The 24,143-nt window shown below is 50.5% G+C and overlaps 1 protein-coding gene across 1 annotated transcript in view; it reads right to left on the bottom strand.

Annotated features, from left to right (window-relative positions):
* Positions 1 to 24,143, bottom strand: part of ANTXR1 (ANTXR cell adhesion molecule 1) — an 89,251-nt gene that overhangs the window by 10,150 nt on the left and 54,958 nt on the right. Inside the window, 4 exon segments of the mRNA XM_050334419.1 lie at positions 6,977 to 7,057; positions 13,554 to 13,721; positions 14,216 to 14,311; positions 21,516 to 21,557. Of these exon segments, the coding sequence (XP_050190376.1) occupies positions 6,977 to 7,057; positions 13,554 to 13,721; positions 14,216 to 14,311; positions 21,516 to 21,557 (387 nt within the window).

The raw sequence follows: 24,143 nt of genomic DNA, 5'->3' as shown, positions 1-24,143 counted from the left end.
CCCCTCCTGCAGCCCAACCTCCAGAGGCAGTGCCTGCTGGGGGCTCTAACTCACATAAACACACACACAGTGCAGTTTTGGCTGGAATTCCACGCTGCTGCTTCTTGGAGCCATGGAATGGGCTGGCTTGGAAGGAACTTTAAAGCCCAGCCAGTGCCAGCCCCTGCCATGGCAGGGACACCTTCCACCAGCCCAGGTTGCTCCAACCTGGTCTTGGACACTCCCAGGGATCCAGGGGCAGCCACAGCTTCTCTGGGAATTCCATCCCAGCCCCTCCCCACCCTCACAGGGAGGAAATTCTTCCTAATTTCTTCTTTGGAAGGCGCATGGAAACTGTGCTGAGGGAGAATGAACCAGCAAGAAAAGCTGTTCCTTGTGGTTAAAGGAGGATTTGAACTACATTAACAGAACATTCCAGCTGGTCTGGTAGATCCCCTGTTTAGTGCTCATGAGAATCAGCACCAGCACATTGTCCCAGTGTTTCTCACTGCAATTCCCTGTATTTGCTCCTGCCCCTTTCCTCGGACGAGGCCAAGGTTTTAGTTTGATTTTACACCCTGGCTCGCTGGATTTGGTGGAAGCTGAGGCCTGGAGCACAAGATCACACCACTACAACCACCAAGAGAGGCCCCAGGCTATGTGGCAGCACTGTCCCACTCCTCTCAGCCTGGATTTCACCTCCTTCCATTTCAGCACCGTGTGGGAAGTGAGAGACAGCGAGTTATTCCCAGTGAGTTATTCCCCAGTGAGTTATTCCCCAGTGAGTTATTCCCCAGTGAGTTATTCCCAGTGAGTTATTCCCCAGCTCGGTCTCTGCAAGCACACAGCACTCTGCACCAGACAGGGAAAGGAGATTTGGGTTTCTGGGAGTTTGAACTTTGCCAGAAATAAAGAATCATTCCCATTCCTCAGATGGTGCAGCAGCCAGTGCTGATCTCCCCTGTGAAACTCCCAGTTGAAGCAGATTGAAGGTTATTAAAAGACGTAAGAAGGGACAGAGAAGAAGGGAATTTTACTGTCACGTGGCAATGATTCAGGCTGGGTTTTACTGCCCTCTGAGTATTTTAGGCACAATAGTGGTCACCCACTCAGCTGGGGAAAGGACAGGAAAGCCTCTGGGAAATGGAAGGTGATTTAAGTGGCTTGGTCAAGGTCACCCTGTGTGACAGTGGCAGAGACATCTCCAGGCTTTGACTCCCAGTTTAGCACCCAAAGCTGCCCACAAACCTGCAGCTCTTTTGGGCATCTCAGATCTGGAATTACAATAGCAGGATGCAATTAACAGGGCTATCCATCTCCACAGTGCTCTTCTGCAGTGAAGGGTCACACAGTTTAGCTGTAAATGGGTCTTATTTCATACTCTGACCGTTCTGTTTATATTAAGACCAATTTTTATGTCAGCACATGCACACACATATTCTTCCTTTCCCAGTAAAAGAGCAACTGTGATTACTTTAATGGGCACATTTTCATGTGTTTTGTGGCCTTGCCCTCTCACCACAATTCACCCCAATCTGTACCAGAGACCTGTCACTGAGATCCAACACAGTATCAGTTTTATGTGATTCCAACCATGCTGGTTCTGGAAAAAGCCCCTCTCCCTGCACCTTCATTAATTTAGGTAGGATACATCTTTGCACATAATTACACATGGGCTTGTTGTACTTTTTCTCCACCTTTATGCCCTTCTGTATCTATATTTATCTATACAGACACAAAACAAAAATGCAATTAATGCAATAATAAATAAAATACAATTTGCTCCCTGATTGAGGGGTTCCTGGCCAAGTCTGAGCTTGAAACACATTTCAACAATCCCATAAATTCCTGACAGAACAATGTTTAAGAAGGAAATGCAACTGATACACCAAAGAGACAAGAGTTGTCTGGGTCCTGTGAGCAATTTGCACAAATAAGCGTTCCTGTGCTCCACTGTAAAAATGCTAAATTCTCTAAAAAATGTATATATATTTTTACATCACCCCATCCGATGATGTTTCCAACACAAAAATAACCTCATTAATGCCGACAAGAACGCAAACCTCGTCTCTCGAAAATGTGAGAAGCCCACAGGAATCCCGTGTGACTCTCACTGCCTCGCCTTATTGGAACCATCTGTGTCTGTTGGTAACCCCAGACCATCTGCCCCCAGGTCTGTCTCCAAAAAACCCACAATGTCACCACCTTTTCGTGCACCTCAGCGCTTCTGGGATCGAAGGTGCCTTGTTAAAACCCTTCTGCAGGGCAGACCAAGGGTTGCTCCACATCTGCTCCTGCCAGGCACCCCCAGGGGTTGCTGTGTGATGATGGGCTCTCCAGCTGCTGGAGCTTTCCAGGAGCTGTGGCTCAGGCTGCTGCCATGCTCTGGACAGGGATCCCTTCCCTTCTGGCAGTTTTTGGAGAGGTCTCAGCTCTGTCTCCACCACCATCCAGCCCTGCTCCACCACTCCCTGCTCAGTGATCCCATAACTGAGGGATCCTTCTCCTGTTGCAGTGAGGGAACAGCCCCACAGTGCCTCCACCTTCATTCACAGGTTCAGGGCACAAACAGCCAAGAGGCAAAGACAAGGGACTGTCTGAGGCCACAGGGAGGAGGAGGAGGACTGGAATCTTCAGCCCCCCCACTATCCACTGCAATGAATATAAACTGCAAATGTTTAGTCCCTGCCCTTGCAGCACTGCCTGGTTACAGACTGATGGGACCCCCAGGGCAGGGGACACCTTTCCTGGCAAATCAATGGATCCCTGGAAGTCGTGTGGGCTGCAGCAGATAAGCAGCAACAATTACTCAGTGTGGGGTTTGAGGTGGAATCCGTGTGTCATTCTGTGCAAGGAATCTTCGGAGCAGCTCAGCTCATGTGCTGGCAGGGGACACAGCCACTGATTATAGCAAGGGATTGCTTATATATGAAAATGATGTAACCCTGGGATTCAGTCCAGCTCCTTTCCAGGCTCCAAAGCAAACAGAGATGCCTTTCAGTTATTTTTTCATCTGGCTTCACTTTTTTTATCTTGATCGGTGGGTGAATTAAGGAGCCCATTCGACAACACTAAGTCTGAAATCTGCTTCCCTTTGTTCAGGAAAGAGAAGAGAAGGAAGGAGGTACAAACTGCCATCAAAACAGTTCCTCCTTGTAGCTTTTAGGAATATCACATGGTCAAAGGCCCCTGTCTGCAAATTTCAAGCTCCTCTTCACTAGCCATAAAGTTTGCCTGCGAGGGTTTGGATATTTATCCAACCTGAGGATGCTCCGTGTGGTGGGCGTTCGATCCGGTGGCTCTGTTTGAGGCTGCTGGTTCCTGGGGGATGCTTCCCTAATCCCTGTCTCTCTCATTCCCAGGGCATGCCCACAGCTGGCAGTGTGGGCTGCTGGTTTGAGCTGAGTGAGTCTGAGGTGTTTGCTCAGCTTGTGCCGTGGATTCCCCTGGAGCGGCCGCACGGTCTGACCGAGACGGGGCTGGTTAGTCTGGAACTGCCCTGGGACACAAACCAGAGCATTGCTGAGGGGAGCTGGGATGGCAGTGATGGGGGACCTGGGCCCTGCAGCACCCTGAGAGAGGAGAGGAGAGCAGACAGAAAAAGCTGGAAAACTGGAGCTGCCCTGCCCAGTGCAGCAAGTCCTGCAGCTTTGTACCCTCTGAGACCAGCAGGGCTGGGTCTGCTCTGGGCACCAGGGCTGGAGTTCCAAACCATCTGTGCCTCCACTTTAAAACACACCACTGGCTGGGAGTTCACAACCAGCTTTGGGGGCCCCTTTGCTGCCAGGCTGGGGAGAGCATTCCTTTAGCTGTGCTTCCCAGCAGAACAGGATCAAATCCAAACCTGCCAGTGGGCACCTCTGAGAGCCCACAGACACTGCTGAAGGTTTGGCAGCCTGGGGAGGGCCAAGCCTGTCCTTGTTGTGCCCCTGATCCAACAGAGCTGCATGGAATCTCATGGACAGGACAGAGGAATTTCTGTCTGGGCTCACCACTTCCAAAATGGCTTTTACAGCTCTACCCCTGCACCAGGAGCAGCAGGATGAGCATCCAGGAGCCTGTGTGTGCATGTGCAGGGCTGCCTGGGTGTGACTGTCCTCCACACGCTGTCCCTCAGCATCCCCTGCACCAGGAACATCTGAACCTGTTGGAAACATCCTGTCTGCAGGTCAGGCCAGGCAGGTGTCGTGCCCGACCTCAGAGCCCTGTGCCAGAACACACCTCCCCCAGTTCCTGTCAGCCATCCCACACACCACCATTGGCTGCATCCCTGGGACCTGACCAGCCCTGTAAATAGATGTTCCTGCCAAGGAACCCAGTGCCTAGGCCATACAACCACCACAAAAGTGGTCCTGACTTTGGAGAGCGAAGCAAAGCTGTTCCCAGCCGGAGAGGTTCCCAGAACCATGTCCTGGGTTGGAGGAAGGAAATGATGGACACAGCACTAAACTTACATTATCAGACATCCACTGTGTGTTTATGTGCAATCCAGAGACCCTCTCACTGTGATTCTGGTGGAAGTCTCCCAGCTGATGGCAGGGATTGGATCCAAGCCCACCCACCCCAGCCCTGACTTCCCGGGCAGGGAATTCTGGCCACGTTTGCACGGGTGGAAATTTCCCATCATTTCAGTGCAACATTTGCTCCTTTTCTTTCTCAGCACTGTCCTACAGACACAGGTTTCATTTCAGGAAGGATTTTCTGTGGAATTGCTCCTTTCCCATGGTATCTTTGCCTTGCTAGGAAGGCAGACTGCTCTTTCTGCCCCAGGACTCTGCTCTGAGGGCACTGGCAGTCACTGGCAGATGTTTCCACGCTGCCATTCCCATCAGTCCAACACTGCCCTTCCCCCTGGATTTCCAGTCACACCAGAGCAGTGATGTGTTTTATGAGATAATATTTGATGTTTGCTGACCTGGGAGAAGCCACAAGCCTTGGAGCAGCCTGAATCCTGCAGCTTTTGTATCCTAAGATTGGACAGGCATTTCAATTTCTCTTAGAAGAGCAGTGGCACAGAGGAGAACAGAAGGGTTTTGGCAGGGATCCAGTAGGGCTGAGAGTGTCCTCATTCTGCAAGCTGCAGATTTTGCAACTATTTTTGCAGCCTTTTGCTTTTCTTTTTTTTTTTGACTAATTTGGCTCCCAAAGCACAGCTGAGTTTCTGGCAGTTGAGTTTACAGCAGTATTGCCTCATCCATTCCTGGTCCCTGGCACAGGAGCCTCTAAATGTTCTAAAGCCAACCTTCCTGATGCCCAGTGAAATCACTTTCTGTGGCTACAAATGGAGGCAGGACAGACTAAACCAGCATCCAAGTGATGGGAATGTCTGCAGAAAGATGGGAGATGAGTCAGAAATCGCACAGCTGAACCCAGTGCTTGAAAGCTGGATGCTTCTCCTTAGTCTAAATCTGAAAGAGGGAAACAAAACCCACACATTTTTGCTGAATAAGAAAGCGGAAAACCCGACCTAATTCTGCCATTTCAGCTGTGTAAACTGATGCAAGTCCCTGCAGTGCCTTACAGCGAGTTCTCATACTGGTTTTGCCTGTGCTGTTGGGGGTGACATCACCTGGGAGTTATGTCACTGCTGCAGAGGGATAAACACAGAGTGCTCACTGCAATCTGAAAGTGATTAACAGCCAGGGGGCTGATGTTCTGTAACACATGCTTGTTCAAAGCAGCCAAACACTCAGGCTCATAGAAGGAAAACAAATGTTCCAAGAGCAACTCTACCCTTACAGGAGGGTCTGGAAGTGCTTCACATCTGCACAGGGAAGTGCCCAAACGCAGCAGTGAGCTGGAGAGAAACAGGTATTTCAGCAGCTCCAAGCCTGGGTCCATTTTCAGCCAGCTCCTCTTGCACACTAAATGATGTTGTACCAGGTCAGAGATCCTTTCTAGCACAACTCAGCCATAAAGGGCTTAATTTACTCTGAGGGTGGGTCATATAATACCTGTATGGGCTGACCCTGCTGGTGCTTGTTTTGGCAGGACACAGAGTGGTGTGTCCAAGGGATATGTCACTGGTAACTGATTCTCCCCAGCATAAATGGAAGTGGCATCTGCCATACAAATAATTTTAGCTCGTTGAGTCAAAAAAATGATTCACAGGATAGGCTTTCTTCAGACCCTGATTTCTGAGGGACAGTTGCCAGGCACCAGCAATCTGCAAGTTTGTTACCAGCTTTTCTCTCAGAATTCAGGATCAGTGAAAGCATTTTAGCAAATCTTCCCCTAGGAGGAATAAAATATTAAACCTTCTAATTCACAGTGGGTCACTGGGCCCGTATTCAGTAAAACTCCTTACAGGGAGCCAAATGTTACAGACCTGTGATTCTCCACCCAAAAACTGTTTCCTGTGCAGTTGAATTTCTTGAAGCCTTCACAATGCTGCAGTTACTTACACTTGGAGAGGAATATATTCCTGAAGCTACTCCAAGCTCTGTCGTTGATTTGTGTCAGAGATGCGGAACCGACTGCACAAGACATTCATACAACTGGCCCTGCACAGACACCCAACAATCCCACCCTCCCCTTGAGAGCATTGTCCAAACCCTCCTGGAGCTCTGGCAGCCTTGGGGCTGTGACCAAACCCTGGGGAGCCTGTTCAGTGCCCACCACCCTCTGGGGGAAGAACCTTTGCCTGAGATCCAACCTGAGCCTGCCTTGACAGCTTCATGCTGTTTCCTTGAGTCCTATCAAAATATGCAGGAATATCTCGTACTATCCATCCTTCTTCCTTCTGTAACTGCCTGAGAGCAGCTCTGTGCCCCAGGAGCAGGACTGTGCTGGGCCCTTGGATGGGTATTTCTGTCCCAGCTCATACTTGCACTTGCATCATCCAAACCACACGACCTGCAGTGACACACAGCGCTGACAGAGGTGACTTTCTGAGCTGTGCTGAGTGTCTGCCCTCAGCCCCACATGCCAAGGCAGTCGGGAACTTCAGAGGGATGCTCCTTCTCCCTGCAGTGAGGGGATGCTCTGAGCACAGTACCTTGTCTCCTGGCTGAGGGCGCATCACGGACACGCGGTCGTATCCTTTCCGCAGCAAGACCCAGAGAGCGTCCAGCTTGCCCTGGAACCAAAAGAAAACAGGCTGTTGGTTGTGCTCTGGGCAAAGTGCAGGGCAGGGACAGCACAGCTCCCCAGTGCCAGGGCAGCTGAGCCCAGCGTGGAGCCGTGTGATGGCCACTCAGTCCCTCCTGCCAGCCAGGGGGTCACATCACCAACCCTCACACCAAGCCCCCCATCCCAGCCCAGGTGCCAGCTCAGAGCTGCATCATTTCCAGGCAATAACACCCATCTTTCAGAGCCCTCCAGCCCCACAGCAGTTCTGAGGAGCTGCTCCCTCCTGGGTGGTCTCACAGCCAGCAGCCCCTCCCTGAGCGCGTGCACAGGCACAGACCCACAGCACAGAGCTGTGCTGAAGCCCCAGAGTGATGAAATGTCTCCCTGACAGCCAGTTGGGTTGATTTGTGTGGTCCCTGCCATTGCTGTGCTGCCTCCCTGCACTGCAGGCCGAGGGTTCAGCCCTGACAGCAACTCCCCAGCCACGCCACACGGCAAGCAAAGGAGCTGAACATCAGAAATATCCACCCAATCATCTGCTCTGAAGGATTCCTGCTATATCCCCCCTCCAGCAGGCCAGGCTTTCATTGTCACAGTGGATCCAGCTCCTGAAAGACCTGCAGGAGGGTTTACATGAGTGCAGCACTTTGGCTGGCTCAGTGGAAGCTCAAGGTTGATTGATCAAACTCTACTGCCATTAACTTTGCCATTTGACCCTCTGTCTGTTAAGGGCACAATACCCAAAGATTTGTAAAAATTTCTGCAGAGGGTGAGGAACAAACAGCATTTATCAATGTTTCCATAAGTATTGTTCCAGATGCTCCACGTGCTGTGATATCAAACCATGAGCAAACCCCCCAGCAGTAACATTCAGTGCACTTTACTGTGCCTGCAGAGACACAAACAGGATATTTTGAGAGTGTGCAAAGTTGTCCCTTGGTACAAAACTACTTTCTGTGGATGAGCAGATCAGACCTGAAGAATGACCCCTGACTGGACCCAGAATCTCCTGTCTGATCACTCCCTGTTTCCTTGGAATAAAGTCTAAAGCACTTCTGTGAGAGCAGAACTGCCTCGTGGAACTATTGTGGGACAGGATTAACAAATGGAAACGTGAGCTGGATATGCCAGAGGTGGTGGGGAAAGAGTGAGTGGCTTCATGAGGAGCAAGGCAGGTTGTTTTCTGGAGGGCCTGGGTCGGGGTAGTGAACTGCAGTGCCTGTGAAGGCAAGGGCTGGGTGTTTGGAAGGTCCTCAGTGACCCTGGTTCCCTGGTATCCAAACGCTACATGTGTGCTCTCCCTTTCATGGGAGAATCTTTCTCTTCCCTTTTCCAGGAACCATCAGGGCCATAATCCTCTCTGAGGCCTCTATTCCTCAACCAGTGCATGGAGCCAGTGGTTCAAAGCTTATTTGGGAGCTGGAGACATGGGTGGAGACCGACAGACACACAGAATGACTGCACAGAACTTGTTTCCATAGGATACTGGGAAAAGACTTCCCAAGGTGAGAGCCAGGAAAGTCTGTTATTCTCAGAGGAAGAAGCAAGAAACTTCTCTGTCAGATTCTTCTGCATTTGGACTGCAGAACCCCTCAGACCTGAGGGAAGCCATCCCTTCTATCCCAATCCATCTTTTCCCCTGCAGCAGAGCTGGTGGAAGCTCTTGATCTCCTGTCCACTCTGACAACTTCAGAATTAAGTACCTTTTTCTTCCATTTCTCCTTTAGGAAACCAGAGGCAAATTGACAACTTTCCATGGAACAAAAAAAGTCCTTTTTGCTCTGCAGTCCTAATTTCCAAGAACCTACCAGGATTTCTTGGGAAAAGCCAAGAGCTCCATCTTTGGGAGCGTGAATGGGGCCTCAGGGTCTGCCTGAGACATCTGGGTGGAAGGGAGGGAGTGTGCACATGGAAAGGATGATGTTGGTTGAAGAAGTGAGATGGCAATGCATCCATTTGGAAATATAAACCCCTCTGTGCTCTCCAGTGGATGGGCTGTGCCTGTGTCTGGGAACTCCTCTGCAGCTGAAGCACAAGGTCACTTGGAGAAAAAAGAAAGGCCTGGAGGCAAATAAAGCCTTGAGTCCTACTAGATCTGAAGCCCAGAAAAAAGAAGCAGTCAGGGCAGATGACAAATGAAGGAGGGCACAGTTCCAGGCTTTGCTTTGACATGAACCCGTTTTCTTCTGAATTCATGGTTAATTCAGCACCATATCAGACCCTGGTACCTCATCAGTGCTCTGAGACCTGGTGCTGTCAGTCAGAGGCAGTTTTGTAACCTGCCTGTAAATCCCAGCTGCACTTGGGCCTCTTCCAGCAAGGCCATGTCAGCTTTGTGGATAGGGACAGGAGGGACAGGGACTGGAGAACGTTCCAGGGTGGGTCAGCAAGGGCTGGAGTGGCCTCCACAGAGCATTCACTGGGGTTTCTTTTTGTCAGCAACCCTTGTTGCTTCAAATTTAGGTTGTAGTGAGGTGGGGGTCAGCCTCTTGTTCCAGGTACCAAGTGACAGGATGGGAGGAAATGGCCTCAAGTTGTGCCAGGGGAAGTTTTAGATTGGACACTGGGAAAAACTTCTTCACAAGAAGGAGTTGTTTAGCCTTGGCACAGTGGTAGAGTTACCATGCCTGGAAGTGTTCAAAAAACATGTGGATGTTTTGGGGACATGGTTTAGAGGTGAACATGGTGGTGGTGCTGCACTGGGGTTGGACTTGATGATCTTAGAGGTCTCTTCCAACCTTAGCAATTCTCTGATTCCCTTCCATCCACGTTTTGTGCTGTCCCTCCCTGTCAGATGAGCTGAGGATTTGCTGAGTTGGCTTAAGAAGTTTTTAGGTTTGTCATTCTGCTTGGATTATCTGCACTGACTTTTCAAGCAGCTGAAATGGCATTTTAAAAGCGGGATAATCCGGTTGGCACCACGCTAAGGAGTCACAGCAGCAAACTGGGATAACAGTAACAATAACCACAGTCTGTTAAGTATCAGTAGCCACATTTGGTAGCAAATAAATCTCTGGAGCATTTCAAAAAGGAATCTAATCCACTCTCAGCTGTCTACCTGCCTATAGACATCACTCTGGGAAGATTAAAAAAATAGAGGGAAGAAGAACTCCATCATATAAACTCCAAAGGGCTGAACACTCCAAGCAAAGGCTGGTACTTGTGTGCAGCATGGAGAAGAGGAGGCCTGTAGATGACTGGCCCTAAAATGTGAATTTCCTGGCTCTGTGTCAGATTCAAGCTACCTTGTTTTGCTGTTCCTGAGCTTTAATTCATCGCCCTTCTCCTCTACCAAGGATTTTTTAAAGCAGCTTGTTAGATGCATATTTATCTCACTCCCAAAGAGGTTGTTCCACCAGCCTGGTGGAGGGGGTGGAAATTCAACATCTCCCTTAAGCAGAGGAGCCAAGTGCACTTGAACTGTGGGGATGAGGGAACATTCAAGCTGAGTACCAGGAACTGCTTCCTGTGGGTGAGACCTTCCCTGAGCGATGCCCTGTAAATTCATCTCCAGGTGCTCACAGGACAGGAGCTTCTGCCAGCAGTGCTGAGGAACTTGGGCAGTTCTGCCAGCTCCCTGTAGCACAGGGAGCACAACAGCAGGATCCTGCTCCATAGGAATTCCTGGTTCTTCCTGGTTTTGATGTGTGCTCCTGACTGTAGGTGGAGAAAGTGCTGGATGCAGTTATCCTGTCTCCATACACTGTCCCGTTGGGTGCAGCTCCATCAGGGGTGTGGTGCCAATTAATTAGTAGGTAAATTCTTGTCCAGGCTAAATGCTAATACTAAATGCTATCCAGATGTGCAACACCCTAAAGTTTGGGAGTGTTTGGATATGGGGCCTTGGGTTGGAACAGTCCTTTTCCTGTATACACTTGGAATGATAAAGAAAGGAGATATTTCTAAAGGAATTAAGAACATATATCACCCATGAGATACTCTTAATATTTGTAGGCCCCTTTATAAATGAATCCTTGTTGTTATGAAGCAGAAGCTGTTCCAGAGTCAGAACTGAACCTGAGCCCTACATGCATTGAATCTTTCCTCCAAGACTCTCTTGAACTTTGGAGAACTTCCAGCTGGGACACAGACCTGCAACAAATCTGACTCCTCTGTTCAGAACTGATTTCCCATCATGCAGAATAAACCCTGAAAAATCACTGAAGGTCTCCTGTAATCCAACAGCTCGAACTGGGAGCGGGGAGAAGCTCAGCAGCACCTTCTGTGGGAAAGGCCCCAGCTCTCAGTGAAGGAGTTCAGGGAGTTGTACCCATGTGGGTTCCAGCTGCCTGAGCAGGTATTCAGGGCTCTTGGAGATCAAATCAGTGCTTCTGTCAGCTCAGTTCCAAACCCAGCCCCACTGTGTCTCTCTGCTGAATGAGGTCACTTCCAGGAGCACACGGGGGAAACCTCCCAGATGGGCTGGTGTGTTTTACAAATGCACTGATGCAAAAGCACAAAGCAGTGCACTGAGGAACCAAAGAGCAGCTCTGTGGGACTGTGTGTGCTCCACTCCCCACCCTGGGCTCACAGGACTGACTCCAACCTGTCCCAGTGTGGGATGAACAACCTTCGTGGACACACACTGAAGTCATGACAAGACCATTGCAAGGCTCTGCTTATCAGATGACTGCCCTGTGCATCCTGGCCATTGCCAGCACTGGATCTGAACCAGCTGCAAGATCAATGACTGAGGAAGGCCAAGATATTGCCCAAATTCCTGTGGGCACTGCCTGGAGCTGAGCAGGGACAGGATCCAAAGCATGGAACCCTGGGTGTACTGCAGGGTAGGACATCCCACTGCCTTAAGTTTTTTAATCAAGCTTAAGGTGAGCTCTATGCACTGAAAGGTTCCTTGTGTGTGTTACACACCCCCCCTTGGCAGGCCAATTGCCCATGAAGGGTTTCTAAGACCCTAAACCAGCAGCTCAGCTCTTCAAACCCGAGTGATTGTGGTGCAAGGTTTGCCCGTGGGTATGAATTGGGTGTTTTCAGTCTTTTCTCAGCCTGATAACTACAGTGCTGCTCCAAAAACCCCAGACTGAAGAGACGAGAAGGCCACCAGCATTTCCTAAGAGAGTATTTTCCCCTTTCCATTAGAGCAGTCATACAGTTGGTGAGGACAGCTGAATTAGTCCTGGCAGCAAGAGATCAGCTCTTTGAGGTTGCAGTGCCCTCACACAGCTCCTGGATGCTGCAGTTTGTACCTATTTGTGTGGTTTGTTCCCCACAAGCAGCATGGGAAGAGCTCAGCTCTCAGTTGCTGTGATGTGTTCACTGCCAACCGTTTGTGTCAGTGCAGACAAGCTGGGGAACAGCTGCCTGCCCTGGGGACAGATGGCAGGGAAGGAGAGTCCTCCCATTCCTGGGGTCACTGCTGTGCAGTTTTGCACTGATGGGACCTGGCACTGGTGTGAATTTGACCTTCCACACCCGAGGCTCTGATTCAGCCCAGTTCTTGTCCTGAGCCTGTGCTGCCCCAAGCAAGCCCAGCCCTGTGACCCCTGTCTGCTGGCACACATCCCTCTGCTGTGCTGCAGCCCTTGATCTGTCCAGGACAACCCTCCCTGGGGACATTCAGCAGCAATTTGCTTCCTATTTCCCTCCCCTCTTTCGAAGGAAAGCATTACAGAACCATGGAATTGTTGGGGTTGGAAGAGACCTCTGGAGATCATCCAGTCCAACTCCCCTGCCCTGCCTGGGAGGGGATTGGGATAGAAGGGATGGCTTCCCTCAGGTCTGAGGGGTTCTGCTGTCCAAATGCCCTGCAGCAGGTGACACAGGAACACATCCAGGTGGGTTTGGGATGTCTCCAGTGAGGAGACTCCACGCCCTCCCTGGGCAGCTGTTCCAGGGCTCTGCCACCTCTGTGGAAAGAAGTTCTTCCTCATGTTGGGGTGGAACTACTTGTTGTTTAGTTCATGGCCATTGCTCCTTGTCCTGTCACTGGGCACCACTGAAAAGTCTGACACCATCCTCTTGACACCCTTTTGAGACATTTATATGCACTAATGAGATCCCCCTCACTCTTCTCTTCTCCAGACTAGCCAGGCCCAGCTCCTGCAGTCTGTCCTCATCAGAGAGATGCTCCAGTTCCTTGATCACCTCTGAAGAAGATGCTATTGATTCCCTGCATCTCAGGGAATGTGCAGTGTGGGAGTGCAGTCAAGCCTGAAGTCACTTCACAGCAGCTGCTACAACACCAGACCAGGATCCTGCTCTGGCCTAAGGAAGCAAAGCACCCCTCAAAACCCGGTGGGTTTTGAGGGGTGCTTTGCTTCCTTAGGCCAGAGGAACCCCTCAAAACCCCGATCACCCCGGTGGGAAACCCCCACTTGGCTCCTTTCCACGGCACCTCAGGCGACTCCCTCCGGAGTCACCGCTCCTCCAGCAGCACCAGGTTTGTGATCCGAGCCCTCGGGTGCGAGCACCCTCAGCGCAGATCTCCTGGAAAAAAACCCCCATCCCCACCCCTGGGGCAGCCCAGCCCTGGCCCCACGCACCTTGATGGGCGAGTACCACTTGCGGGGCGAGGAGGGTCTGCGCATGCTGCTGGCCAGGCTGCGCGGCTCGGGGAACTCGTACTCCTGCTCCGGCATCTTCACCCGCGCGTTCTTGGCTTTCTCCAGCTTGGCCCCCTCCTCCGTGGAGCCCTTCTCTCCCCAGCGCACCTGGAAGGGGGTGCCAGGACAGGTTGCAGCGGGACCAGCTGGGCACGCTCTCATCCAGCTCCTCGTCTGCGTTTCCCCCCGCGGGCACAGCCGGGGTGGACGGCAGTGCTCGGGCTCTGAAGCTTCTTTCTAGACTATCCCCCCCAAAAAAACTGTGAGCTTCCCCTGTGCTGTGGTTTGTCAGAGATGTGAGAGTGGGGAAGATTTCCAGAGAAACCAAACCCATCTCCCTGTACTTTGTATGGCAATGCTGCCCCTGTGTCCCAGGCATAGAGCAGGATCTTGCTTTAGTACAGGAAAAGATGACCCCATAGCTCAGATATCTATGTTTGGCTCTCAAACATTCCCATTTAAAAACCAACTTGGGCTCAGAGGTACCAAAAGATTAAAGAAGTTTGTGCTGATCTCCTGAGTTTCTTCCTGGGTAAACTGCAGGGGGAATCACAGCTCAACCCTCACATCAGTTCTGATCCATGCCCCTGGGATTTTATTACCTCCATCCGTTTGATGCCTCCAACTCCTCGTCCTCCATAGTAAGAGGCATCTACTGTTGGCCATTTCTTCTTTGGAAGGCCATCATCATCTTCTTCCTGCAAAACAGAGGGAAGGGGTGGCGTTGTGAGGAAGGATGGCCATGGATGGAAAGGAATAAACAGTCCCAGGCTGTGCTGAGCCTGCTGGAGCCAGGGCAGGCAAGGTCCTGCTCTGTCCCTCCTAATTTTCCAGAGGATGTACACTCATGAAAAGAAAATGTTTCATGGTATAAACACCACCACCACTTGAAAGGTGCAGGCCAGCTCCAGCACGAACAAGATTTTTGTCTTTTTGTGGTTTTTTTTTAGTTTTTTTTTTTCAGGAGACTGACTTTCATCATGTGTAAGTTCACGGAAGTAAATTGTTTCCAAGTTGCAAAATCATTGAAAAAGCCACCAAATTATCAGTCAGCAGAGCTCAGGAGCTGGGGTGTTGTGGCTGCAGGGCTGGGTGATGTGCAGGGACTCACTTCTGCCATCATTTCTACCTGTGAGTGGGGAGGCCCAGCTGCTGCTGCTCGTGTGCTGCAGGAACCCTGCAGAGAAATCATCATGTTGGAGTTCAGAGCTGACAGAGTGGGGGGAAAGAGCAAGACAGCAAGGACATTGGCTCCTGAGTGATGGCAAACTTTGGGAACAACCCCAGCAGGAATGCCCAGCATGGAGATGAGGTTTATTGGGATGAGCTGGCCTGAAGTAACGGGATGGAAAAGTCACAAGAATGGAATTAGCTCCTTTAATGAACTTGTGCCCCAGCTGGGGAGGCTGCCCATGGAAGCCCGTGTGGCCTCAGGGAGTCCTGTGGATTATGCCAAAAGAAAGTCAGGCCCTGTGTGACAAAATGAGGCTGAAATCCTTTGTTCTGCCCTCACACACTGCAGGCACCTCCCAGCCTATGGCTCAGCACCTGCTCAGCACCCTGGTCTGCCTGAGGACATTCAGGTATGGGCCAATTAACAGCTCCAGAAAATCTCCTCAAGTTTATTTAAAATGAGTCTGCTGAAGCTTCAGTGAGGGTTCTTCATGCTCTTTATTCTCTGCTGCACCATGTATAGGGCAGGGCTTATGTGGAGCTCTTATAGTGCCTTTCCCTTTAATTTCTACAGCTCAGGCTGTGAACTGGCAAAGCAGAAAAGCAGAGTTCATCAAAAACGTGAAGTATTTCCTGAGAAAAATGTGGAGAGAAAAGAAAAATGGTCCCTCTCTCTTTTTTCTTCTTGATTTTTTTTTCCTTTGATTTTTCACAGGGATTTGGCAAAACTCCAAAACTTAGGAGCTTTCCAAGACGGGAAAAGCCAAAAATACTTTGAAGTTGAAACTCCCCAGTAGGAAACCTGAAAAAGTGTGGAGGGGGGAGAGGGGGAATCCAAGACAAGCCACGCTTTTCATGGTAAGCAGAAACATTTCTGTTTAACAAAGTCCACGTAAATTGGGCTGCAAAATTTGTCCTGATCTAAAGGAAGAGTGAAGCTCTTCACTCTGTGGAGCTGACCTCCTTCTCTCACTCTGGGCAGAGCTGCCGAGGCTCTTTGCTGCAACCCAAGAACTTAATATCTCTGCATGAAGTTTTCCATGAGGGCTTTTTTTTTTTAAAAAAAAAAAAAAAAATTGGAAGCAAAGCCATCTAAATATTTTCCTTCAGCAATTCTCTTTCTCTCTCTTCAGTTCAGCACAGACTGGACTTCTCACAACAGGAAATACCAAGGTTTAGGAAATCTTCCCCACAAGCCCTTAAAAGCCCTGCGAGTCCCTTCGGTGCGAGAGGGGAGCCAGAACAACAGAGCAGCGCTCGGAGAGGCATCAGCGGCCACTTGAAAAACAAAGGAGTCACAAGTTTTCTGCAGAATGAGTCTGTTTACATGTTTTCCAGGGCATGGGAGGTTTTGCAATACAAGCAAAAAAACAAAACAAAACAAAACAAAACAAAGCAAGTGATGTCCTGCACACTGCAATGTGCTCACCACACACGTGAGGAGCTGAGGGGAAGCAACTGGAAATTGGGGGTCAGGAGAGGGGGATGAGCAGAGAAATGTGGAGGGAGAGGGAGATGATCCCCTTGTCCAGCACTCCAGCCCAGTGTTCCCAAGGTCTGAGCCAGGGCTGAATTCTCCCACCCTGGCTCTGTTTCACCTGCATTTTTCTACCTGTGGTTGCACGGGGTTTGCACCTGAGGCAGAACTGCACCAGCAGCTCCAGCTCTGACCCAGCTGCAGCCTCAAAAACAGCCCTGGAAAATCCAAGTGCATTTAAGGATGCTGGAAACTGACTGTGCAGAGCTTGGCAACTTTCCACCCCCGAAATCTGCTTTAGATGGAGCTAGAGTTTCTCTTACAAAATAAGAGGGAACAGGACAGAGCTGCATTTCACAGTCAGAGCTCCAGATTCATCACTGCTGGATTGCAGAAAACAAAGATCTGTGTTTATCTCAGAGGCCAGGCCAGGCTCTGGATACTCTGACCCTGACCTGAGGGAACCTCATCTGTGGGTAACACAAGGATAATTCAGGCTCCACAAGGGACATCTGAACCACTCAGGGTAAGAATTCAAACTAAATTTGGCTAGATATAAAAAAAAACCCCGCTTGGACAACTTACCCCTCTCCCCACCCTTATAATTATTTTCCCAGTTGCCTCTGCAGTGCCTGAATTTTGTCAGAATTCGGCATTTAGAGCGAGCTCTGCCTGCATCAAGGGCTGAGGCACGACAGGACAATCATTCCTCTGAATAAGAGATGCTAGCATTGAATTTTACAGCTGAGAGAACATGGAGGTGAATCCATTGTCCTCAAGGCTCCTTCTTCTCCCAGTGCTGGACTCAATTCCAAATCCCATGGCCACCTCTCAGCTGCAGAGGCTTTGAGGACACCTTGCTCTGTTCCCAGGGAACCTTTCCTCCTGCCCTGGAAGCTTTTACTTGGCACATTGTCCCCTGCCAGGCATCTGAACTCATCACTTTGGGTTTTCTTGTGTCTGTGCCTGTCACTGGCCCAAACCTGCAAACCACTGGCAGGAAGAGCTCACAGGTCACTGATTATCTCCTTCTCCTGGTGCTCTGCTAAGGAGCAGCTGAAGAAAGAGCAAAACACTCACACACACGGGATCCCAGAATGGTTTGGGTTGGGTCAGGTGAAGGGAATTACCACCAGTGCTCCCACTGCACTCTGATGAGATTTATCCCAACTTCCACAGCCTCTGTGCTGTGCTGGGCCTGCCTGGATATTTCACGTGGAATTTGGCCATAAAACTCCACACCTTCATGGGGCAATACCTGCATGTCATCTGTTGCCAAGAGCACCCCCATTATTTTTCTTTTCAATGCCTGTCTCTTGAAAGGTCCTTTTTCTCCTCCTCCCATATTTCCACAATTCACTGTAAAAGGGGAGTAGAGGGAAGGAAAAGCACTGGCACACCACTGGGGCCTGGCTTTATTTCAGGAACAGCAGAATAAATTTCCTGCCTTGGTGTCTACAAAAAATTCCTAGCAGATCCTTCCTCTGGAGCTTGCTTTGGTACCCCCCCAGCAAGGCTTTCCAGGAAAAGAGAGGAAAACAGTTTAGAAAGGAATAATGAACAGCAATAATGGAGCAATCTGGTTTAGTGGAAGGTGCTCCTGCCCATGGGCAGAGGGGTGGAGTGAGATGGTCTTTTAGGTCCCTTCCAACCCAACCATTCCATGATTCCATGATAATAAGTGAGGGTTCAAGCAGCTCCCCAGGCAGATCAATCTCTTTGAGTCATTCTCTGGCCTCATGAATGTTGTGGGAGAAATTAGTTCACAGCAACCAAAGGGGATGGAGCTGAACAGGGGGTTTCATCCCTTGGCTGAACAACAGTGAGTCAAATCCCTCCTTCCCCCCAGCACAGGGACAACTGAGCGGCCCCTTCTCTCCAGGACTCTCTGGTGTGTGTTTGCCTTGCTGTATGTGGGTAAGAGGACAGCAGACATAAGAATTATCCAATTACAGGCTGGTTGGTGGCTTGGCTCTGGTGCCACGCTCCGGGGCACAGAAAAAACGGGGCTGAGAGGTGAGGAAAGGGAAGTTCTGCCCGCCCTGCCTGGCTTTGCCAGGGAGCTCTGTGTCCCTGCTCCCTGCTGTGGGGACAAGTGCTGCCAGGACAGTGCCCAGCAGTGTGGTTGAGCCTCTGTTTGCAGGGCAGGGCAGCAGTGAGGGCAGTGTGTGGTTCTTGGGGATGCTTGGGAGGGCTGCAGTTTATGCACCCTCTGACTGCAGTCAGTCTGCCCTTCTGCAGGCCAGGTAGTGAACAGGGAATTGCCTGAAGCTGCAGAGCTCTGCAGGGTGGGATTTTTTTTGATGCAGAGGATGGGTTGCTGTAGTAGGAACAGCTTCAGCCTTGTGGTAAACTGGGCTGAGCTGGGTAAGAGCTGTTACCAACAAGCTCAGCCTAAAGGGGATGGGACACGTGAATAAAAGCGGCTGTGTCTTCCTCCAGCAGGGCTAGAAAAAGCCTTCCTATTCTCTGGAAGTAGAAGAATGTGGTTTTGATCCACCTTCAGTGACTAATCCCAGACCAGAAAGGTGCTCTCTGGCTCCTCAGCCCATTCCCCTCTTCCGCTTGGCATTAACTCAGTCCTTCCTGGCTGTGAGTGAAACCATCTGTCCTGCTCTGGGCCCACCTCCCCAGCACCCCGTGCTGCCTGAGCAGCTCAGGGGGGAGCTGATGACATCATTGACGATTTCTGAATGAATTAATTGGAAGTTTGTAGCCAGTAATGATTTCCTTCACCAACAGTGACTGTGTCTCCAACGTGTCTCAAAGGGCCTTTAAAGGGGAGTTCAATCAAACCTTGGCTGGTCTGACAGCAGCACTGCTTTCCCCTCACTGTCACAGTATAATGCATTCTCCTTGCCTCCTGTGGGCCTCAGCTAACAAATCTGCTGATGCAAGAATTCCTCTTGCCTTTTTTTTTTTTTTTTTTTTTTGGCCAAGGCTTTTGGGAGAAGAAAAGAAATGGAACTGTGACCCTGCTGCTGAAGGGATGAGCCCTCTGTCATGCTGGAGATGAGCAGTTGCTGGTTCTCTGCAAGGGGGAGGCACATCTGCATCACCTGAGGAAAACTGGACTGTAGAAAATCAGCTCCATCTTCCATTTGTTTCGAGCAAAGTAGAAAATCTGGAGTCTCCAACCTTCTGTGAAAACATCACACGACTGCCAGTCCCATTCTGTGGACCAGCACCTCTAAGAGGACCAACAAAATGCATCTTTTCAGAGTTTCTGCTGTTTTTCCACTCATGGGAAGCTCTTCTCTCTGGTAAGATCACACAGTACAAGTCCCAGTTTCAAGCCCTACTGATTTCTGAGCACTGCTCTGGTGCTGAACAGCTTCTAAAATGGGATGAACTACATTTTCCTTTTGAAGAATCCTTTGGCTGCTAAATGTGTGAGATGGGCTTGGGGATAACTGAGCACTGAGCTTAGGGGATGGTGGGAGGTACAGGTGAAATTCCACCATCAGAGCAGCCCCTCCAATGCAGGCACATTGTATGGATGGATGGCCCATCCCTGGAAGTGTCCAAGGCCAGGTGGGACAGGCTTGGAGCAACCTGAGCTGGTGGAAGGTGTCCCTGCCCATGGCAGGTTGGAATGAGATGATCTTTAGGGTCCCTTCCAACCCAAATTTTCCAGGATTGTTGTAACCAAAGCCTGCCATCCCAAGGAGCCCAAACAGGGAGAAGAACAGCCAAAAGAATGTACAGATCCCCTCTTGGATTAAAGAGGCAGCAGGCAAAGTTACAGGGACGAGTTAATGCCATTTTTCAAGTACTGGGCACTGCTCTCTCTGGGCACAACCAAAGCCTGGACAAGCTGCATTTCAAGCTCTCTGCTGCAACGAGTTTATTCTGCAGCAACTGCTCTGCATTTGCAGCACTCACTGCTTGGACAAAAGGTGATGCACAACTTCCCTCTGAGCACAGGGATGCAATTTCCCCTTCCACTCCTTGGCCAGGGAGCCAGCATTCCTGAATGATGTATTTTAATTAATTTCAGCAACTGAATCCCTTGGCTTGGAGGCATGTGTGATGCAGGACAAAGCCATGTGCAGTTTTAGGTTAATGTTTCCCTGCTCATTCAGAGGACAGAAGCTGACAAAGCTGGTGGATTTTCAGACAGCCCAAACAAATGTCTGCTCAGGAGAACAGGACAGATGCCTGCAGAGGGAGGCATGGGGAGCACTGGGGCCCAGTGCAAATCCCCCCTGGCTTCACAAATGGTCTGATTTAAAATTTGACTTCAGGCCTGTTTTGAAGGGGACAAGTGCCACCAAGGTGGAGGCTCCAGTGCTGCCCTGAAGGATTACCCTGTGCCCAGTGCAGGGAGAAGGATTCCAGCTCCACAGGCTTGCAGAGGACTGAGCTCTCAGGGTGTCTGTGTGCCTTAGCTCAGACCACACTCCCTTGGGCCAGACTTCATGGAGAGCAGAGAGCACCATTTCGGGAGCTTTTCCGCTCACAAGCTGAAGCAGGCAATGGATTTGCCTCCAGATGCAGAGAACAAGGCAAACCAACCAACCAAGTCCAGCTTTACTTGCACAGTTAAGAGGAACTGATCCAAACCCCAGTGAAGTCAATGGAAAAACTCCCATGGCCACCAGTGCTCCCTGCACAGGGACTGCAGGGAAATCCCACGTGGAGAACAGCAGGAGCAGAGCAGGGACTCACTGCCTGCTGGAAGCAGGAGCACAGAGAAAGAGCAGATGGAAAACTGGGCATGTTTCTGAGTGCAGTCTGCTGATTAAATAATGGTGACACAGCTTTAACCATTTGTGCCTGGATTCATCTAGAAATTATAGGCAGAATTAAGATGGATTTTTTAATGTTGATTTATAATTTGTTGATTATTCTCCATTAAAACTTCCCTGGCTGGTGCAGCTCTCCTGGGTTTTACACCAGCTCAGAATCTGCTCCATTGTCTCCAGACACATTGCAAGGACCACACTCACAGCAACTGTGGCCCAAGGGATCAGCTGCCAGCAGTGGTTATATATCCTAAACCACCAAAATCATTACTGTGCCATTCCAGGAAGGCACTTAAGCACATGTTTAGGTTCCATTAACTTCAAAGTTAAACACAGGCCTAAGGGTTGTCCCTTTTGTGAGTCACAGCCTGACTTTAGTGCTGTTCCAGTGAGGTATTGTCTGCCCCTGTCCTCCTCCACTGCACACACAGATCTACCTTTTGTGGGGACACTGAACAAACCCTTGTCCCACACACTGAGCAGTCAGGTGGCACAGTTACTCACCTCACTGTCTTCTGCCGGGGGTGGGGGAGGCTCTTTGATGATCTGCAGAGATCAAAGAGAAACAGAACAGTGAATTTATGCTTTGTTTCCTTAGCACAGTCCAAATGTCCCCCCAGAAATGCAAAGGAGAAAACCACAGGATGTGCTGCTGGGAACATCTGTGATCACAGGGTGGGTGAGGGAGCTCCTGGAGCCCCTGTCACTGAGAGCAGGAGGGGAGGCAGGAGGTGTCCCAAAGCCCTGCCATGGAGACATTCCTGATTCCAGCTCCAGCTCACACTGCTCATTCGGTGACCCCTGTGAGGGAACAGCAAAGTCAAAGCCTCACAGCCTCGATTCTCCAGACCTCCTCATCCCAGTAGCTGCCACAGTCAGTGGTGGCTCTAAGCAACACACAACAGTTGATGTTTTCACCTGAATAACCACACTAAAATCAGCATCTCCTTCCACTGGATGCTGCACGTGTGCACAAACCCTGCCTCAAATAACTTACAGTCTGAACAAAGGCTGGAAAGCAACACCAAGATGAAGTAAAACGCCCTGGAGACATTGCAAAGCAGCGAAAAACCCCAGCCTGCCTCCCAGGCCGTTCTTTCTTCTTCATCCCAGAAGGCTGTGCCACCTCATGCTCTTCCCATTCATGCTTTTCACATTATCAGGTTAATATAGCTGGCTGTCGTAAGCTTTATAAAATATAAATATATATATATATTTGAGGCTCTCCAAGGGTTTCTATTAAAGAAGCAGGGTGAGGCTGTGGACTGGTCCAGGATATTCTCCATAGAAACCATTTCAGTTGATGTGGGTGTGAGGTTATTATTTCATGCAGAAGGTTTGCATCCAGGGCTCTGCAGGCGCTTGGCTGTTCCCAGAGCCCTCCATCCAAGAGCAACAGAGGCCCTTCCAGCGGGAACAGTCGCACACAGGCACGTCAGGCCCTGCTCCCTCACAGGACACCCCGAGGCACAGCCCCTGCCCAGCCCCAGCCCAGCCAGGCACCTCAGTGCCCCAGGGCTGGATCTTCTCCAGCAGTTTTAGGCCCATCTGGATGAGGCAGCTCCTCCTTCACACACCACCAGCCCATGAGTCAGATGCTGTCAGGGTGCTCTGGAGGTGCCAGAGTGTCCCCAGCTCCAGGATGGGGTGTTGGGGGCAGAGGCTGCCCAGGCTTCAAAATCCCCTCTCAGAAAAAAGACACAGCCCCAAACAACAACAGCAGCAGTTTGGCTGTTTAAATGCAGAAAGGGAAAATGACAATCACATTAAAGGTCCTGAAGATATAAATATTTACAGCAATTCCTCTCACTCGTGTTTTTCCTGCTCTGATGAGCTCACTGGTTTTATTTTCCTCTGCAAAACTCGAGTCATGCAATGTGGCCATTAATGAAGAGCATGTGCCTCTGGCAGGGGAGGAGATGGGGCTGGAGCAGTTTGTGTCCCAGCCCAGAGCAGTGGTGGGTGTAGAGCTCAGCCTCTGCCTCCTCCTGGGCCACAGAGCTTTTCTTTTTGGTGGCCTACAACACCCTGGGGGGACTCTTGCCGAAGAGTCTTGGTGCTTTAGGAATCAGCTTTGTGTGCACAGAGGCACAGAGCACGTGTGGGAGCGTGAAACGACACGTGAGGAGTCAGGACAGCAGGACTGGGGGCAGATGTGGCTGTGCCCCCAAGGCCTCCTTAGGGAGGTGGAAGGGGATGGCTCTGAGCAGCAGAGCTGGGGAGTGTCTGTAGAGCACCCACCTCTCTGCCCATCCTGAAATCCCTGTTCTTGGGCAGGATAGAAATGATGGAAGCGATGAAAATGACGGAAAATGATGAAAAGTGGATGGCAAGTGGATGCCCTTCGGTGTGCTCCACATCTCAGGAGGGACATGGAGGGGCTGGAGCGTGTGCAGGGAAGGGAACGGAGCTGGGGAAGGGACTGGAGCACCAGGAACAGCTGAGGGAGCTGGGGGAGCTCAGCCTGGAGAAAAGGAGGCTCAGGGGGGACCTTCTCACACTCTACAAGTACCCTGAAGGAGGTTATAGCCTGGTGGGGGTTGACCTCTTCTCCCAGCCAACCAATGACAGGATGAGAGGACATGGTCTGAAGATGCACCAGAGTAGGTTTAGGTTGGACATCAGGAAGAATTTCTTCAGAAAAAGGGTGTTCAGGCATTGGAAGAGGCTGCCCAGGGAGGTGGTGGAGTCCCCATCCCAGGAGACATTCAGGGACAGACTGGACATGGCACTCAGTGCTCTGGTCTGGCTGACAAGGTAGTGTTTGGTCAAAGGTTGGACTGGATCTCAAGAAGTCTTCTCCAACCTAATTGATCCTGTGATTCTGTGAAAACTGGATGAAAACTCGTCAGCACCACAGTAGTACTCTGTGGAAAGGAAATCTTGGGTACCAGCGTGGTTTACTCAGAGTGCTGCTCCTTGGAGGAAGGTGGAGACAACAATTTCTTACACATCTCTTGACACACTAAACACTGACACAGAGTGTGCAGTGCACCAAAACACACAGGGCACTCAGTGTGAGGGCTGGCACTTGTCAAGAGACCTCCTTTTGAACCAATCCCCTGAATCCAAACCCACTGGATGCCGAGAAACTTCAGATATCCCACCCAAAATGTACCTGCTGGAAGTGGC

Source organism: Myiozetetes cayanensis, unplaced genomic scaffold (assembly GCF_022539395.1).
Source record: "Myiozetetes cayanensis isolate MyiCay16 unplaced genomic scaffold, myiCay2020 scf53, whole genome shotgun sequence".
Lineage (NCBI taxonomy): Eukaryota > Metazoa > Chordata > Aves > Passeriformes > Tyrannidae > Myiozetetes > Myiozetetes cayanensis.
Note: the sequence above shows the minus strand (reverse complement) of the source record. Positions and strands in the feature narration are given on the sequence as shown.